Genomic DNA, 18,480 nt, shown 5'->3' with positions numbered 1-18,480 from the left:
CTGTTTTTACTCACAGCACAGTGGCACCTAACCTAAAATTGTGCAAGCAGAAAGTTTAGGGGCGCACACTGTAAATCGACTTGAAAAGCAAATATTCACATCTCCTATTCATTCATGATCCTCACACACATTGGCCTGACACCTGTAATGTCCCTTCCATGTTTCACCAGTGTTAAAAAAAAAGAAAAAAAAAGCCCCCCATCTGGAGCCCTGCATCTGACGTCCACCTTTCTTCCTACTCTGCGCTTTTGTTCTCGCCGACAGCGCAGCTCCATTTGCAGGTAAAAACTTACCCTCCAGGATGTGCATCCTGACGAGCTCGGAGCGCTCAGGACGACACCGGATTTTCCTCTTCAGATAGTCCTCGGTCTGGGGGACGAGACAAAGAGACGCACACGTCAGGGCGGGGCAGCGAATGGAATACAAGAGGCAGGAGGAAGAGAAAGAAGAAACGCTCTTACAGTACCATTCGATAAACTGCTACTGATCACACATTTTTGCCATGTCTCAGCATTACACTTCCCAGAAATCAACTAATAAGCAGTGTGATCTGGTGCTTTTTTTTTTTTCTTTGTTTGAATGGATGGTTCTCAACGCTGACACGAAGTACTGCAAAGTATCAATAAGCTATAGAGTGAGACATGCATGTTGTAGGCTGCAGGCGGGAGCAGGTCTGAACCTATTCAACCCTGCCAGTTCATGTGGCTTCATATAACATAGATGTGCTGCTTTAATGCTGTTTGTTTGGTTCCAAGGTTTTGATTTGCTTCCTGTAAGCAAATAAGTGTCTGCGCTAACATTAGAATTCAATTCCTGCTTTGTGTTATGCTCTTTTACACAGTACGAGTGTTTTCAAGCACATTTTACTCCACACAAATCCATCACCGTGCTTAAGACACTCACCCTTGCTCGCTCCAGACTCCTCCGCTGTTCGTGAAAGGCTGCCGGGCTTTTCAGTGCTGCATGGAGAAAGGGATGGAGGGAGGGATGGAGGGAGGGAAACGGAGAGAGAGATGAGCGTGGCACAGAATCGCACAGCCTTGTGTCGTGATGCTCTTTTCAGCAGGGGACTCTGAGAGAACAGAAAAAGCTATAGAGGAAGACAGACTCAAAGCAGAAGAGGCTGCAGATGAGAAGGTCAAGATGGCTATTCTAAACCACACACACACACACACAGAAGCACACACTCTGATCGGCCTCTGCGGCGTGCTGCTGTGTGCGCACACTTTTTCTGCAGTGGAGGCAAATCTGTTATCGCTATGAAAATTCAAAACCAAAGTTGTTTTTCTTGTTACTGTGCTGTTTAGATCCCTGTGGCTTTTTTACATCGAAGCAGCTGAAAAACAGCGGCGCAGGCTTTTTTAGGTGAGTTACGCTTTCATAGGAGCAAACAGTCAGCCATACCTCCACTGTAACCGTGACCAAACCCTATAACTCAGCAGTTTCATCGGCCAAACTGTAACCGAACTCCGCTGTGGGAGCTCAGACGCTCACATTATTCCATACGCTTTTTTCCGACATTCTAAGTATTTTCCAGCAGCACCAACTCCAACAAACACAACCGCATCAATGTAGCAAAATCTTTTCACTTATCAAATACTTGATTCGAGTCTCACATACTCTAACAGTCTGGAAAGAGGGATGCTTTATGATAAGTTATATGGATACTTCTCCTTCTGTGCTGACTTTTGTAAATGTAAATGTCTATGTGCTGTGTGTGTCTGTGAGTAAGAACAGATATTTAGATATTTTTAGCGAGTCAGTTGTGGCCTGTATTTGGCTGCTCTTAAAAACACAACTGAGAACAACAACAAAAAATAAATCGCTTTGAATTGTAGTTGAATCTGTACCATGGCCATGCAAGGAGTTTATTCTCTCTTTTAACATCAGAGGATGTGGACTGGTCACAGTTTCTTTCTAAACTGAATAAAGAATATTAGGTTTTTTTTCTTTTTAATAAAATTCCTAAAAGTTTTCAACATATAACCTTTTCATTTCAAATATAAAGGAGAAGCTTAACAGTCTCAAACAAAGCAGTCTGCTCTATTTGGGGAAGGATACTCGGAGGACAGTGGCAGTTACAATGATGTAACGGAGCGATGGTTTGATTGGTCAAGAGCTGGTGAAATTTGTGCCCAGGGGTGTGTGAGCGTGGACATTCTGGCTACAGCCTGGGGCGTCGACTGTGTGTGTGTGTGTGTGTGTGCCACAGATGACTGGGTGGGGGTGGGAGGCATTCCTATGTCACAACCCCCTCGACGTGGAAAGAAGAAGACCCACATACCGACTGTGATATAACCAAACGGTCCAGATCACAACAAAAAAACTAAGCGGCCAGTCAGCTGATCCCGTCACTATCGTCTGCTGTGACTCGTATTTCTTGCCTCCTATTGGCTGTTTTTGACCATTCACTGATTCTGTTCATGCATTTAACCTTTCTACGGTGTTTTGTGAAACTGATTCTAGGGCAAGTTCCTCCAGGACTTAAGGAGCTGTTAACCATGAAAGGATGAAATTACTGTGAGCTGAGGAAAGTGCACATACATTTGACAACACTTTTCATAACTGGAAACGGAAAAACCGAGCTTTTCTTGAACGGTGACATGTAACTGTCAGCGTCTCAATCTCTTCTACTATTTCCACTTCCACTGCAGCTGCTGCCACCGACTCCCTCTGTTATTGCTTGTTGTTTTGTACGTTATATCGTGTTTTTAGGTATGATTGACATCTTTATTCTGTTTCTGCACAAGTGTAAAACAATAAGCGTCTGAACAGCTGGCCTTCGTGACAGGAACATCACTCTCTGCTCTATCCTTATGAAATTAACAGGAACAGTCCAAACAACACCTGTGTTGTGTATCTGGCTACAGTGAACAAAAGACACAATCACAGGGAAATCAAAACAAAGGGTTACCCCGAAGAACAAGCCGAGTAAAAAGCCGTGTTTCTGCAATGATCTATTGATTCAACAGAGCTCCTTACAAGCTGCTGCAGCTGTTGTACAAGTGAATTCTTTGACAACAAACTAAATAAGAAATGAAAATGAATGACGCAAGGAGAAGAGAAGGATACAGAGTCTTTTCAAATCTGTTTTCAGCAGTGAGATCATGACCTGATACCTGATATTGCCCTTCACAAAAACTACCCTGACACTGACCTATTATGTCACAGATGAATCACATGACCGACCTAAAGACACAGGAGCATTGTTATTGCTTGTCCGCCCATATTTCTATACATTTAAAGGGATAGTTCAACATTTTGGCAAATTGGCCCATTGCCATAATCCCTATAGTTTCAGGAGTAGATTTGTTACCTTTAATTGTTGAACGGCAGAGTCGAGCCACGGAGCTGCTCAGAGGTGCACGACGGAGGCTCATGGGATTTCTTGGTTTCCCTCATCAAACTCATCAAATACACAATCCAACAACTCCAAGCGTAGCTCTGAGCAGCTCACGGCTCTGCTCCGCCATTCTAAAAATAGGTTGCACCGACAATTAAAGGTAACGAACCTACTCCTAAAACTAGGGATTATGGCAATGGGCCAATTTGCCAAAATGTTGAACTATCCCTTTAACCTAATCCTCCACAATTATTCTCTTCTGTATCCTTGTACCCAGAATCAACCTACGTCACATTTACGTGGCAGACATTGACACAGTGCAACAGCAGTGACTTAAGTTCACCACTGCAGCGACGGGAGGTCAAGTGTCTTGACCAAAAATATCTAGACCAGACAGAAAGAGAGAGACAGAGAGAGGGTTGGTGGAAAGTTTCTCATTCACACCACCTACAGCTGCAAAAACCTGAGTGTGAGGATTCGATACCACAGCAGGAACTCACCCTTCATCAGTTCCCAGTAACTGGCTGCGTCCTCTACAGGTTTGCACCATAACGTCACAATTATGGTGACTGTTTACGTTTGTATCGTCATGATACGATTCCACTGAAAGCCGATAAGGATAACGCACCCTCCCTCCTCTCCCGTCAGCAGTTCATATGATCTTTACGGTCCTATAACTCAACATGGGGCCTTGACAGCTGAAGGGCCTTTGCTCTACCTTTGCTCAGTCTCAAGGCAACAGTCAAAACAAGTGCTCTTTGTTGGGGGGCAAACACAGTCTTTGATAACTCTCTTATCACCTCTCATGTCCCTTTATGTTTTTACCCTCTCTCTCAACAGAACTATATCTAGACAATGAAATATCCCACCAGTACATAGTGATCCCAGGGCAGCTAATGGCCTGGCATGAGGCCTGTTGCATAAGGAGGACAGGACATATTCACTGTAACGACTTAATAGTCAAATGTGAGACTCCGTGCTGCCCACTGAAACATGCCCTGTACTGTATCTCAGAGCCCACTCTTTTCTTTTGTGCCTGATGCTTTTATCTAAACCAAGCCTGCCTACTTACTTCATCTATTTAAAGTGGACTTACAGCACTTAATTCAGGGTCAGATGTTACCATTAGCAAACAGCAGACAACAAAGATCGACATGAGGCTCTGAACAGGAAAACAGCAACCCTGCGAGCTGTTCTACTTCCATGTGTCTCTCTCTTGGTCACAGAAGATTAGCCGCCATATGTGCTGTATGGAGCTGGATGCTGCTGGGTACTTTTTGGTTTTTTATAGAAAGAACCTTCTTGAAAAAAGCCTGTTGGGAAAGGAAAGTTTTTAATAACTTTGTCTCCGCCTCTTATGATGTGTGGGACCATGAAACAGGAAGTGGATACAGAAGAAGAGGAAGCTGCTGTGTTTGATAACACAAAGTGGTGCAAAGACGCCACAGAATATAACACATACAGAGAGCACAAAACTCATACTGATATTGCATGTAGATAAGGCCATTGTCTGCCAGTACTTGAATGTCTTAACCTTTATATTATATTCATTTAAGATTTTTTGATATCAAACACTGGCAGACGGATACAATTACAAATTGCTGACATGTCTTGTATTGCTGATGTAGATAACCAGATATGATATGTGTAACAAGGCCCATTCATTGTGTGGATCAATGGCCCATATACAGAGGTCAGTGTTGGTATCATATAACAAACCCAATCAATCTTTGACAGGATCCGACATGCTGTCTGATGCTGGAGCAGGAAGGAGTTAACACACTCCGATCTCGACTCACGGGCACAGATACACTTCCCTAGTTGTCTGCATGGGTGTATATGAAGCGTCGTAACACTAAGATCTTCTATATATTAGCTATCTTCAGGCGAGGCTGTCTCAGTTTGACCTTTTTCTGCCTGTGAATCACCCTGCAAAATGTATATATGTATGTTCGAGTGGAACTAACCGCACTGACGGCGCATTGTGGAAGTTGCACAGCGCTGCGCTGTTTGACTCACCGACACATCTCCCCCCCCCCCCCCGAGCATCACAGAGACTTAAGGGCAAAGGAGACTTACGTGGCATGATCCCTTGGCTGACCAGTTCCTCTCGTGTTCGTCTCTGCTGGAGTTTGAGCTGGAGGACTGCATGGAGACAGAGGAGGTGAGGGGGGGGGGGGGGCACAGAGGAGAAGACAGAGTCAGTCAACGGCCCCGGTGAGAGCGAGACGCTGCAGCGGCGGAGCTCTGAGCCCTTAAAGCTTCCTTATTCTCGCTTGTTGTCCACTGATCTGCCACATTCAGATGGATAACCGACGCGGAGGGAGCCCAGATGCAACCGGTCTGACATGAAGAGGACCTGCGCTCTCTGGCACCCAAGTCATCCTCCCATTTCCCCCTTCTTTGCAGCTTTTTTAGAAGCTACAGAGGAGGCGGGCACAGAGAGGGTGTGAGCAGAGTACTACATACTTCCTGTTTCTGGACTTTTTTTTTTTTAATTCTGTGCAGAGATGTGTATGAAAGAAAAAGTAACCATTCATCACATAACCAGTGAGAGGCACGAAGCAAATGCAGCATATGAAAAAAAAAAAGATAAAAAGAAATCAGCAGAAGAAGCAAAAAGAACAATGAGAATTTAGCAGTCACGATCTGAGTGGAGATGAGGAGAGAGAAAAAAAACAGAGCATATGGGCTGATTGCGGCGTCATTTCAAAACAGGAAGTGCTTGTTACATAACGCAGATGCAAGTTTAAGGAACACAGCACTGGACAAAAGTACATGGACCATGTTTGACCCTCTTGCACACACCAAGTCTCACTTCTTGTGCATCGTGTTGCCCAGTTGTTCTCGTCTTGGTGCCTTTAAAGAAAAACAAAACAACACACCACTTATCCCCCATTTGCAGTCTCTAGCCTCAGAACCTGCATGTTAGACTTCAAAACACTTAGGAATGAATAAAACTGTCAAAACTGGAGAGGTTTACAAAAAGAATTATATAAGCACGGACGGCTGCAGGATCGAGCCAGTGCAACGTATTTCTTCATACATATGTTGCAGTATCAGTTTCTTGCGACACAGTTGAAACTAAGGGAAGTAAAAGCGACGTTCGATCGACCTTCAGTCTGACATCTAACTTCAAAGATCACTATGACAGAAATACACAAAACAGAGAACCGTCTGTGGTTCGGATGCTGTTTCTCAGATCAATAAGTGAACTCCACTTCCACTGTACTTCTTAGCAACAGCCTGTTGCCATTTTTAAACTTGACAGTGCGACACATGTTCTCATTGTCTCGGCCTCGAGTTCACACAGTTTGATAAAATCAAAAAGGAAAGAGTGCGTGCGCTGCTGGTACACCAAATACTATTTTCACCGACAGACAGCTCAGCTCCACTCAGCTGAGACTCTTGTTTTATATGCACCAGCTGTCGCTGCTGAAGCGGTGTGTGTGTGTGTGTGTGTGTGTGTGCATGCATGAAGTGGAACACACCACTGAGGCTTCCCGAGCATTTCTGGCCAGGGTTGTGTCTGCTACTTTGAGGACAAGCAGCACCTGTTCCTCCCCCACTAACAGAATGACATCATTGGTGCTCGCGGGGCTAGCCGGCCTGTTAGCGTCCTGCGTAGCCCAGCCGCCGTTTGTGTTGTTATAGCCCTCTCTGTTTGTTATGACAAAACGGTCCGATTCCTGGGCGGCGACGCTGCGATTCGCGTGAACTAACGTCACAGCCCGTGTGAGTAAACGTCGTTCTCCCCGGCTCTAAATCCTCGGCCTGCGATCCTGCGGCCTTCCCTTCTGTTATAGTTACAAGTGTGTGTGCTCTAAATCTGGAGGGATCAGAGCGGCACGGGAGACTCCCTCTTCTCTGGAAGCAATAACATGTCAGCTCACATTCAGCGGCATAAACACACAGACCTGAACAGAGCCAGAGGACTTCATGTATATGTTGCACCCATGCAGCAGCTCAGAGATTAATATCCCCCCCCCCCCCCCCCCCCCCCCACCCCCCCGGTGCCAAGCACACAAGCAAACACTTAGGAGACTCACGTGTTGCCTGGACCAGTGCACACACAAATGCAAAAACACACACACAGACATGCTGACCGTGCCGTGGCACAGTGCAGGGTAAGATGCCGAGAGGTTTATTCTGGGAAGGAGAATCTTACACTTTCTCTCCATCTCACTGCTCCATCCTTCCACACCAAGGACACTACAGTTCATTTATTTATTCTCTCCTGCCGCACTCCCCCCTTTTCTCATCATTCTTCCTCTTGGTGTGACGCCAAGCGAAATGGAAGCTCGCATAGCGTTTAGTCCGGTGGCCACGTTTGCTTGAAATGGCTTTTATAACCGGCTAAGAGTGATAAAGCGTCGACCATCACTGAAGTCATTTTTACAGAGAGGAAGACAAAAAAGCCAAAGAAGAAGTCTTATGGTGACACCTCTTAGGTGCTTGTGAACCGTGTGTGAGAAAAGTGTGAAAAGCTGCAGTGGTGAGGAAGCTGTGAGATGAAGTGGGGGGGGGGACCTAATCATATGATAGTGAAGAGATAACAACTTCACTTCTGAATAAATGAAACAAAGTTATCCAAACAGTTAAGTATGGAGGAAGAAATGGGTAGTCCAATCACATTAACCGTTACATAAGCTCTGCATTTGCGTCACTATCTGTTACAAACAAAACCATCACTGGAGAAAGGATATTTAATATTTTAGTTAGTAAGAAAAGTTCTATGATGGCAGATTGGAGAGAAAAGTTATAACTACAGAGCATGTAAATATGTTATCTGATCTGAGCTAACATGACCAACAGTAACCTGATTCCACATGTGTTTAAGTTAATATTGCAAATGTAAGAAGCTAATGGATGATTTAAAAAGAACAAAAAAGAACTGAGGTGAAACATAAAACCGTCTTTGTCTTCAGGAGATCAGGACACACTCTGGAGCTTAAATCAGGTTTGAAGGCCATTTTGGTTAATTTAAGAAAAGGATGAGAAGGCAGGGCAGTTTTATTAGGATACTAGGCCACAGCCAAAACCGGCCTCCGCAGTCAAACGAAGTTAGAGCGAAGGAACACGGAGGGGGAGAGAGAGAGGGAGAGGGAGAGGGAGATGAGACGGCTGCTTTAACATGAATCAAAGGAAACGACTATCGCTGTGCTTCCTATTCAAACCTGCAATCTGTTGGTTACTAGGTGTCATCTCGAGTCAACCTGCTGCCAGACTGAGACTGAGTCACAGTGAAAGTCACAACATGTCAAGTTTTCACGCTTTGTTATTTTAAATTTAGACATCTGGATGTTCACTTTTTTTTTCAATTATCTGCCAATATTGAATGTCTTGGGGCGTCATGTGGCTCAGCGGGTATAGCAGGTGGCGCCCCACATACAGAGGCTGCAGCGGCCCCGGTTCGATTCCACCAGTTGCCCCCCTGCTGCATGTCATTCCTCGTTGCTCTGTCTCCCCATTTCCTGTCTCTCTATTGTCCTATCCATTAAAATAAATAAAAACAAAAGAAATATGTGTCATCTTTCTGTCCCTATGTCACACAATGACAAAAATATAGAGAAAATAAAGCAATTATTGATATTTCACCTGATCAATATCCAGATAACTACAACTGATTACATTTTTGATTGAATATCACATTATTTGAGCAATACAAGAATACTTGTCACACGTTTCCAATCTTGTTCTGCAGACTTTACAGTAGTCCACCATGGCACACAGTTTGTGAGCACATTCACTGATACAGAGGTCATGTATTAAGGAGCCATCTTTAACAGTAAACCTGTGTAAAAGTGAAAACAGGTTGGATTTAAGGTTTCAAGTTGCCTCAAGAAAGGGAGAAGAAGAAGATCTCTGACGTAGAGTCAAGTTCTTAGTAGTAGCCAACTGGGCTAATCCTGCTGCGCTCATGTGTCATTAGATCTGATTAAACATGTCTGAGTTTGTCACTGTCCCCAAAGACCCCCGGGCCTGGCACAGCTAAGCCTCACACACACACACACACACCCATTTTAGCAAGACACATGAGGGAATGAATGCTACGAGAAGCCCACACCGGCTGAGGAAGTGGGCACACGAAGACAGAGACATATGTGATTACACTGACCCGCACCCAGCTACTGAACCCACTCACACAAGTCTCTCAGACTCTCCGGGCATTACACTTGGCACCGATGATGGAAATTTTCTTTTTGGAAAGCTTGTTAACGTCCTCCCGCATGAGCTCATCCTCTGCACGGTAGCAGCAGTTTGATTGCATCTGCCGAGCGGAGAGAGACCCGACGCTGCGCTGCCTGCGCCCGACCGCGGCGAATGTTTCACACGTCGGTGAGAATGGAAAAGATGCTAGAGGGCAGGAACAATACAAGGTTAAGGCCTTGGACTGGCTCCCACTGCCTTCACACTGCTGCACTGCTCCGGGAAGGCAGATGACAACAAGGAGGGCTGGAGTGAATACTAATTATCTTCAAGTTCAAGGAACACAAGTTGAATTCTTAAAGCCTGTCGTTGCTTAATGTGTTTCATCGTATAATTTCTGCGGACGTGATGTGTGCTCCTGATGAGCAGGTAGCAAAAAATGTAAATGTGGACCATGCCACATTTCAGTGGTTCTCACAGCACTGTAAAAATACATTTCTATAAATTTGATTACACTTTATTCAATATAACCTTATCTTCTAACGACTATTTTTATTTCACTGTCACACTGACTCTAAACCCTTTTCACACTGGGCAAAAAAAAAACAGCTGACATCCAGCTTTGTACTATCAATGTGAAAGGGGACGTAACGACATCCACTCCTGCGTCAAATGACTCTGCATTTGTCACAAGTATTTCTTGGCGCCGGCTCCGATCGGCGGGGATGCAAATGTGATATGTGGGTGAAGACGCCAATTTTCGCAGCGGCTTCTCTCGGAGCACGTAAACACTGTAAATAAATGTGTCGCACGCCCAGCGTGGTGCCGTTAAAGCAGAAACACTGCAGCTACACCTTCCACGGAGAGAGCGTGCTGCAAGACTGAACACACAATCACTGGCGTCTCACACGGAGGCCCAGACACTGACAGGAGCACCGGGATGCAACAGATCCATTATACTGTACCAGCCTGCACTTTCTGGAGATATTTCTTCCTCAGCGTCCAACTGTGTGTGTGTGTATGTGATAATGTTGCTCCCTGTAATTGTGTGTCTGTGTGTCCTCTCAGTCTGGACACAGCAAACTTGTCTTTTAGCAGGTTTAATAACCTTCTTTCATGTGTTAGTTTTAGTGTAAAAAGGCTGTCAGGCTATATCTCAGAAAATTGATTTCACTGCCGGCTTCTTTGGAGCAAGATGTTTTTGTACATTTTTCACAGCACATCCAAATCCCCAAATCCCTGTGCTAATAAGTGTCACGCCATCACCTTGATAAACAGTATAAAGCCTAGAATACTTTGGATACTACTATTCACCACAACCAGGAAAACTATTGAAAAGCAGCAATTTTCAGTTTGGCAGAAAACTTAATTCTATCTGAATCAAACAGTTGGAAAGTGTCCCTTGCTGAGGCAGAAATGAAAACTGCTCTGTGGAGTTTCTGGCCAACAGCAGCAGCAGCAGCAGCAGCAGCACCATGCTATAAATGTTCCAGTGAGTCAATGTTTTGTTTGTTATCTGGCACGTACACGTGACATGATATCAGCCCTCCCACTGGCTTCACTGATCTACAGGTGGCAGCAATGCCACAAGAGACGCAGAGTATTCTTACCAAGAAAAACAGAGGAAGAAGGCGACTACTAGCTAGCGTGCTAAAGTGGTTGTAAATCGGTTTTATAATCAATAATTCACACATTTGTTCGATTTCAATGACAAAACCAATCTATTCTGTAAACGCAAACATTCATTTTTGCATTTACAGAAAAAAAATAAAATACCACAGAGCACCTTTAATCTTGAAACGATATGACTTTAACGTCAAAGGCTGTTGTTAACTCCTACACTCTTTCACCCTTTCTTAATTTAACACAGAGGTCAAGTTTGGTCTATTGAGGAGGTGTATCAGACACAACATATAACCACTGTGGCTTCCTGCCATCTTATCTGGCACTCTTATCGTTAGCGAAACCCCATAAACTATTTCTATGAAGCCATAAAGTGAGATATAAACCTGGGGAGGCACACAAACACAAATCATATCAGATAACTTTGTTTTGTTTTTTCTGAGCCTGGCTCCAGATTGCCCACCTTCTTTCAAGCTGTGATAGACATGTCTGTCATGCTCCATCTTCAGTCCTGCCTTCTCCATGTCATCTCCCATTGGAGGAGAACCCATGGGGGAGGTTTCGAAGGACAGGCAGTGGTTGGTGTCCAGCATTATCATTCAGAATGAAGCCCAGTTATTTGGTAAACATTGAACTTCTCAGACAAAAGCGGTCCTACTCCAAAGTACCCAAATGTTTAGCAGTCTTTTAGCTGAAGAGCAGAGGGGGGAGAAGAGTCCTTGATGTGTCAAAACTGCACTGGCTGTCCCTTCAGTTAGCTGTCCCCTCTTTCCAAGGGGAGGACGTGAATGAAATGCTTTAGAAGACTCCCATACAAGTCCGAGAAAACCTCCTTTCAAAAGCAAAGCAAGTAGGAAAATCACTGCTACTGCCTCTCCACTCCCAGTGCCTCTCTCCTCTGTATGAGAGTAATCGATTGGTCTGTCTCAGCTTCTCTTCTCTTTCACTTCTTCCTCCTGCTCTCTCCTTCCCTTGCAGTGGCAGCCGGAGAGTCACGACGGCGCTGCTCTGCGAAAAGGTTTCCCGGAGAGATGAGGGAGGGAAGAAATCCACACAGGGACTGGTCGTGGATGAGAAAGAACGAGGGAGCCGAAAGGGGAGGAAACTGAAAAGAGGCCAGTGGAGGAGGAAGCGAGGACAGCAGTGAGCTCAGCAGAGAAGAGTGCCCAGAGAGACTGCTCTGGTTGCTGCTCCTCCTGAATCTAGACACACACACACACACACACACACACACACACACACACACACACACACACACACACACACACACACACACACACACACACACACACACACACACACACACACACACACACACACACACACACACACACACACACACACACACACACACACACACAGAGACGGACACACAAGCAGGGAGTGCTGCTGATAAAGTTCTCCTGCTCAGCTGTTGCCATTCATTCACCGTTACAGGCTGGGGGGGTCGGCCACATGCGAAACCTCCTCCCGTTTCGAACGCCAACACACCAATAACACCATCGATGACACAATTTGTTCCTCCGCACACACAGACTCACTCTCAAAAAACAGTGACTCAGGCCGTCTATGAACACTTTTTATTGAACAGCGGTAACCGCTTACAGCAATGACCTCATCGACCGTAATCGACCTTTGTTCGGAGATGCTTGAGTAAATCTGATCTGGGGATGAATCACGCGTCCTCTGGAGTGATTGATTGATACCCAATCACCGATGCAATTCTGAAATGTGTTTTTTTGGGACAGTCTGTCCTTGAGAACAGGCGGTTTACTCATACAGGGACTCTGAGAATATGTTTTCGAGAGCGGACGAGACTCTTATTAGACTGGTGCAACCTGAGGATGGAATCAAAGCGGATGTATTTTAATCCTTCCGAAAAACTCGATTCTTTTGCAGTCCAGCGCTGCCATCAAACTGTCTCTGACTCCTGCAGAATGCTGATGGTAAACGCCACCACCCCCCCCCCCCTCCTCTCCACTGTTTTAAATAGAAAAGGCCAGCTGGCCATAAGGGGGCTATATTCAGCTTGGTATCACCTGTGCACTTGCAGGGTAAGGTTACTTTGAGGCACACACATCATAGCCTGCAAACACACACAAACTTTAAGTTCCATTTCCTGAGACAGAATCAATATTTTATCAGTCACGACACAAAGGGAGATTCGAGGCTTTCATACATTTCTTTTTCTCCATACATACAGCACAGAGCGAAGTCGACTCATTAATAAAACAAGAGGCATGAGTATAAATATCAGATATGAAACTTGCATGCTGCGTGGCACGGTGTCTGACCAGTGCAGCGCTCTCCTGTGTCACACAGGTGACACACACACGACTACGGTGCACCTGAAAACATAGACGACACCTTAAACAAACGGTGGCCAGCATCTACAATAACTGTCTGTCATGAATGTGTGATTAAAGTCCACCTGCTGGTATGATTCACAGTCTGGGCAGGAAACGCAGAGATGACAACACACACTGGGATTAGGATGTTGCTGTGTGGGTTGAACCAATCTCAGTAACACACACACACACCATTGCTTTGCTATATTCTTGGGCACACGTCTCTGACACACTGCATTCCACAGTCCCTTAACTTAACGTGTGACTCTGACCGAAACAAGCCTTTAAACTCAGAAGGTCCGGCATTTTTGTCCCCACAAAGCTCACAGACGCCACATATAGGCTATACCCAACCCTTGTGAACCCTGTGAATGTAGGACAACAAGTCCACACCCACACCCACACACACATACATACACAAACACATTCAAAAGCAGAAACCCAATTCCTAAGGTAATATAAACCCCATGCGAGGCGGGTAATTTACAGCTTAGCAGTTAAGTATAAATTCAGTGTTGTTTGATAATTGTTATCTGTAGCTTCACTGAGGAGATAAAGATGCAGTTTGCATGGAAGCCTTTATGGTTTTAGGGCTTATTGGACAGTATGTGGGAAGTACCGCTGATGTTTCCCATGGTTGTCTACACTTGAATTAGTAGCTGTGAAACACTTTAAGAACCGGAGGACAATGTGTCTTGGAAATATTTTATGTGGCGTTTACAGGCATGCTGATGGCTTGGAGCTAAATCCCAAAGCTAGCGTGACAACATGGCCTCAATCACAATGATATTATTCCGTATCATTCTATATAGCTTGTACATAGTTTACTACTGTCACTATTTTAACTTAGCTATCATGCTAACAAGGGCGGCAGAACCCTGCATGGACAAGTGGCATAGCCAACGAATGGATGGGTCATGCTAATGTTTGCTAATTAGCACTAAACTCAAAGAACAGCTGAGGAGGATGTGAATCTAGTGAGAATGTGAATATAATTTTGCAAGTATTTAGTTATGAAATACAGCAGAGTAGCTGAGAAGTCAGTGAATTACTAAATTACATGACAATCTATCCAGTAGAGGCAAATGTATGACTAGAGCCATGCTGCTAGCTAGACTAAAAACAGCATGATAACATGAGCTACCAAGCATGACATGCCCGATTCCCAGGAGGCCGCCCATGTTTACATGTTGAATATCAGTACTACTACTATAAGATGCTTTTGCATGCTGTTTATATTTAGTATGACAGTCACGGCCATTTGATTGGGTGGTAATTTTAACCTTTAGCAAGAGAAATTAGCTGTCATGGCTCAGGCTTTGGGAACATTCCAGTGAAGCTATTTGGCCTTGGACATCCTTATCTGTGTCTGAAAGAAGTTCTGGGAAATTAAGAAAGAAAAAAAACACTCCTCTTTATGCAAGCACACAGGATACAATTACAATACGGAGGTCTGGCTGAAATAGTGACTCAAAGACTTCCTGTGAATGTGTAAATGAATGGGAAACTCCCCCACGGCTTCCAGTTGGTCATTATAACCTGGACGACTGGGAACATAGTCAGCTAAAAAATTTGTTTTCTTTATTTCTACATTATTGGAATAAAGGCCAATCCTGATTCAAACGGCAACACGCAAATCCAAATCCAATAATCACATCAACTGAACTTTCAATCAACACAGATGAGCGTTAAAATGTCATCCAGCAAATTATCTCAGCACAAGTTCAGGCAAGAAGACAACCATCAACCAGAGCTTTCTCACCATCACACTGGTGCCACTTCTGTCCTATTCGTTGGTTGGCTTTGACCACTGATCAACTTAGCTGAGGAATATAAACCAACAAACTCCATATTATCTCTCTCTGCTGCCACTGCAGTCCATACCTCCATCAACCCAGCGCCACCAGCGACACGGCCGCCTCTAACCCTCCCTCAGGGGGTTTTAGATTGACTGCTATTCATAGGACTCTGTCCCTATACGCCTCCTTTATCAAGAAGGATTAATGCCAAAGACGTTCATAAAAAAGTTCCTGCCTGTTCTTGACTTAACTGGTTGTTAGTGTTAGGTGAAGTTGAAGACTCAGAGAACATGTCAGAACTAAAAGCCCCATCTCTGCCAGCTGAAGACAAGACAGTGTTGTAGCATGCCACAGTGTGGACTGTCAATGACCTGACACCAGATTTATCTGTGTGCTATTCAGTACATTACCACTGTTTGTCTACTACAGCTATACTTGCTGTGGCGTCCCAGACATCAGCCCCCAAATTAAACAAACAGCTGCAAAAATACAACATGACCTCCCAGTGGATCTTTTATTATCCTCAGAAACGACTGCTGTTGTGGATAACCCGTCATCCTACATGTTTTTCTAACCTGGTCGTGGAACACCATGACCGTCTTGGCACGGCGTGCATGTCCTTCAGACACGAGCTGCCCAAAACAATCACCCCTCTGCATTCCATTAACCTCCCCACAACAATTAGCAGCTTCCGCAAACCTACCCCCTCCTCCCCGGTCTTCGCTAACAAACAAGACCGGGCAAGTCTGGTCAAGGTGAACCACGGGAATATCCAAATATTTCATGGAGATTTTCCGTCCACAATTGGCACTAGAACACTTTCCAAAGCTGTCATGAACTCCTGCCTTCAGACCGTGTTGTCTCATGACTTCTATGCAAATGTGTTATTAACTCTTAGAAGTTTACTTACTTACTAACTCCTCCTTAATTCTGATCACGGAAACAAACAAACAAAAAACTAGCTTGGTCGCTATGCCACCATCCACTTCTGTTTATCCATCTTCAAAATCTCTACCCACTGGTTATGCTACGCTGCAGCAGAATGGTGCTGGTACCCACTTATCTCCATGGTCTATGAATTTGTGTGTAATGATGAAAATCTGATCAGTCAGTAAATTTACCTAGTAGTGACTGTTTGATTGCTTGTTTAAGAGTGATTTACCATTGATGATTCCTGGGCACATATTTACACACTTGACAGCTGATAACATTGGCAGAGCATGGAAGCACATTAATGGGATACCAGTATCTCTCTGAGAGTATACATAGGCCTATGATCTATTCCAAGCTCTAATTCTTGCCAAGCATTTTAGGTTGTCTTTGAATTATTGGTTGTAAACTCAGGCATGTTTATTTATCTACTGACCAGATATAAATGAGAAAACTTGATACTCTATTCAATGGGGGCAAAGTTCAGCATTTAACACTGATGCATCCATCAAATGCTCAATTTGATTAATTAAAAACACCACTAAAAACGTCCAGATTCCAAAAATGTCCAGTATCAAACACTTAGATACTGGAACAATACTGTTCTGTTATCTGAGTGGTAGCATATTGGGACTATACACAGGGAAACTGGTCACTTTGTTATTTCCTGGATTTTGAACTGGTGACCCCACACTCACAGGCAAGTTTAACAACAAGGCGTCTGGATAAAGAATGCACCAAACAGATGAACCAAACAAAACCCGACCAGCAGAGAAAAACCAACCGGGCTGAGTCTCAATCTGCCACAGGTCACCCCAGTCATTAACATTCCAGCAGCGAAAACAGAAGGTGTTTTTCCCCTTTACTTCCTGGTTCCCCCACACCCACCCAGCCTGCTATGGAATTTACCAGCACTGTTTGCATTTGGCTGCTGGTCAACACTGACATCAGGCCTGGGATTTCTTAGTGTTGATCCATAGACATTCGTGAACTGTCAAGAGACGCATCCCGAGGAATCGTGTTAATGACATCTGATGAAGGTGTTCAGGCTGAGGAGACTCTTCGCTCTGAGGAGACTGGTGGCTCCGTGGCAGATCCGTGTGCAGTCACCAGTGGGAGGGAGGAGTCCGGCAACAAAACCTAAATGTAAAGGCAGCTACAGCAAGCCTGCACTTAATCACTTACTGTGTTTGTACTCTTCCAGTACAAACAGAGTGAGTGTTTGTACTGGAAGATGTAAACTCACTGCCAGGAGCTCGCAGGCCAACTCTTCATGTGTGTGCAAATGTAGCAATTGTAGAACTCCTTCTGGGATGCATAACCCCGCGCTGACCGACTCACTTCGGCTCGGCTCCCAAAGGAAACTGTGTTTTATTCTCTTTCCAGCTGCCTGGGGTAAAATTACATAACGCCAATTGGCCGATAACATATGCAAACTGTTTCAAAGAGAGTTCTGTTTAGTGATGTACTGATTGCTTTTTATCACTTCAATATCTTCAAAACAGAGGTGTCGCACGTGCAGGGAAAATGTGCAATGAAGGATCTGTGCGACAGCTAACACAACAGTAAGTGGTTAGAGTCCTAAATGAGCCGAAAACTTCCATTCTTCAAGGAGATTTAAATCACTACAAACTATAGATAATTACAACTTTGATCTTATTTTGGTAACTCCAGCTGTTAGCTAAGCAACTTGATTTGGTAACACTTTATTTGGAAATAAAACACAAGGTAAACAATGAAAATGCTGCTCATAATCACAATCATTCTAATGGGAAACTTAAATACAAACTAATGGGAATAAGTAAGGTGCAATTGTGATACATAAAAGTCACCAGGTGACTTGGTTGTACGGCCTTTTTACCAATTAACTTTCTTTTCCAAATATGTTTAGCTAGTAGGTAGATAAGTACTGAGTGTTTGACTCTTTCCTGGAACCCTGTTCTGGGGTTTAAGTGTTGGTGAATAGTATATCCTAAAGAACCAAGACATGAAAATAAATAATAGAGTGACCTTTAAAAGTCAAAGGTTCTTTGTTTACCAGCCCGCAGCAGCACACATCACTGTGTCATATCTCGTCAATAAAAAGTAGTGCAACTGCAGTCTAATTGTGCACTGTTGAAGGACAGAGCAGCATCTATAAGAGCACAAGTGGTGAGTGAAAAACAGAGCCATGGGCCAGCTGGCAGCTGTTAGCATCTGGTAACATGAAGCCCCACTGTAAGACAGATAGGACTGGACGAGGAGGAGGAGGAGGAGGAGGAGGAGGAGGAGGAGGAGGAGGAGTAGA

General features: G+C 44.4%; 1 protein-coding gene across 9 annotated transcripts in view; it reads right to left on the bottom strand.

Annotated features, from left to right (window-relative positions):
* mrtfab (myocardin related transcription factor Ab) overlaps positions 1 to 18,480 on the bottom strand; it is a 44,497-nt gene that overhangs the window by 11,175 nt on the left and 14,842 nt on the right. For 2 of the 9 annotated variants that reach the window (XM_083994200.1, XM_083994205.1), the window contains exons 1-4: positions 11,580 to 12,361; positions 5,423 to 5,488; positions 904 to 959; positions 294 to 369 (exon numbers count right to left, since the gene is read on the bottom strand). In XM_083994200.1, the coding sequence (XP_083850326.1) occupies positions 294 to 369; positions 904 to 959; positions 5,423 to 5,488; positions 11,580 to 11,715 (334 nt within the window). In that variant the 5' untranslated portion in view covers positions 11,716 to 12,361. Of the gene's footprint in view, positions 1 to 293; positions 370 to 903; positions 960 to 5,422; positions 5,489 to 7,392; positions 7,406 to 11,579; positions 12,362 to 12,444; positions 12,630 to 18,480 lie in introns of those variants that run through there. The other 7 variants (XM_083994197.1, XM_083994202.1, XM_083994199.1 and 4 more) reach the window with 5 other exon arrangements.

The sequence above is a fragment of the Trachurus trachurus genome, assembly GCF_905171665.1.
Source record: "Trachurus trachurus genome assembly, chromosome: 19".
In the NCBI taxonomy this organism is placed as follows: Eukaryota; Metazoa; Chordata; class Actinopteri; order Carangiformes; family Carangidae; genus Trachurus; species Trachurus trachurus.
Note: the sequence above shows the minus strand (reverse complement) of the source record. Positions and strands in the feature narration are given on the sequence as shown.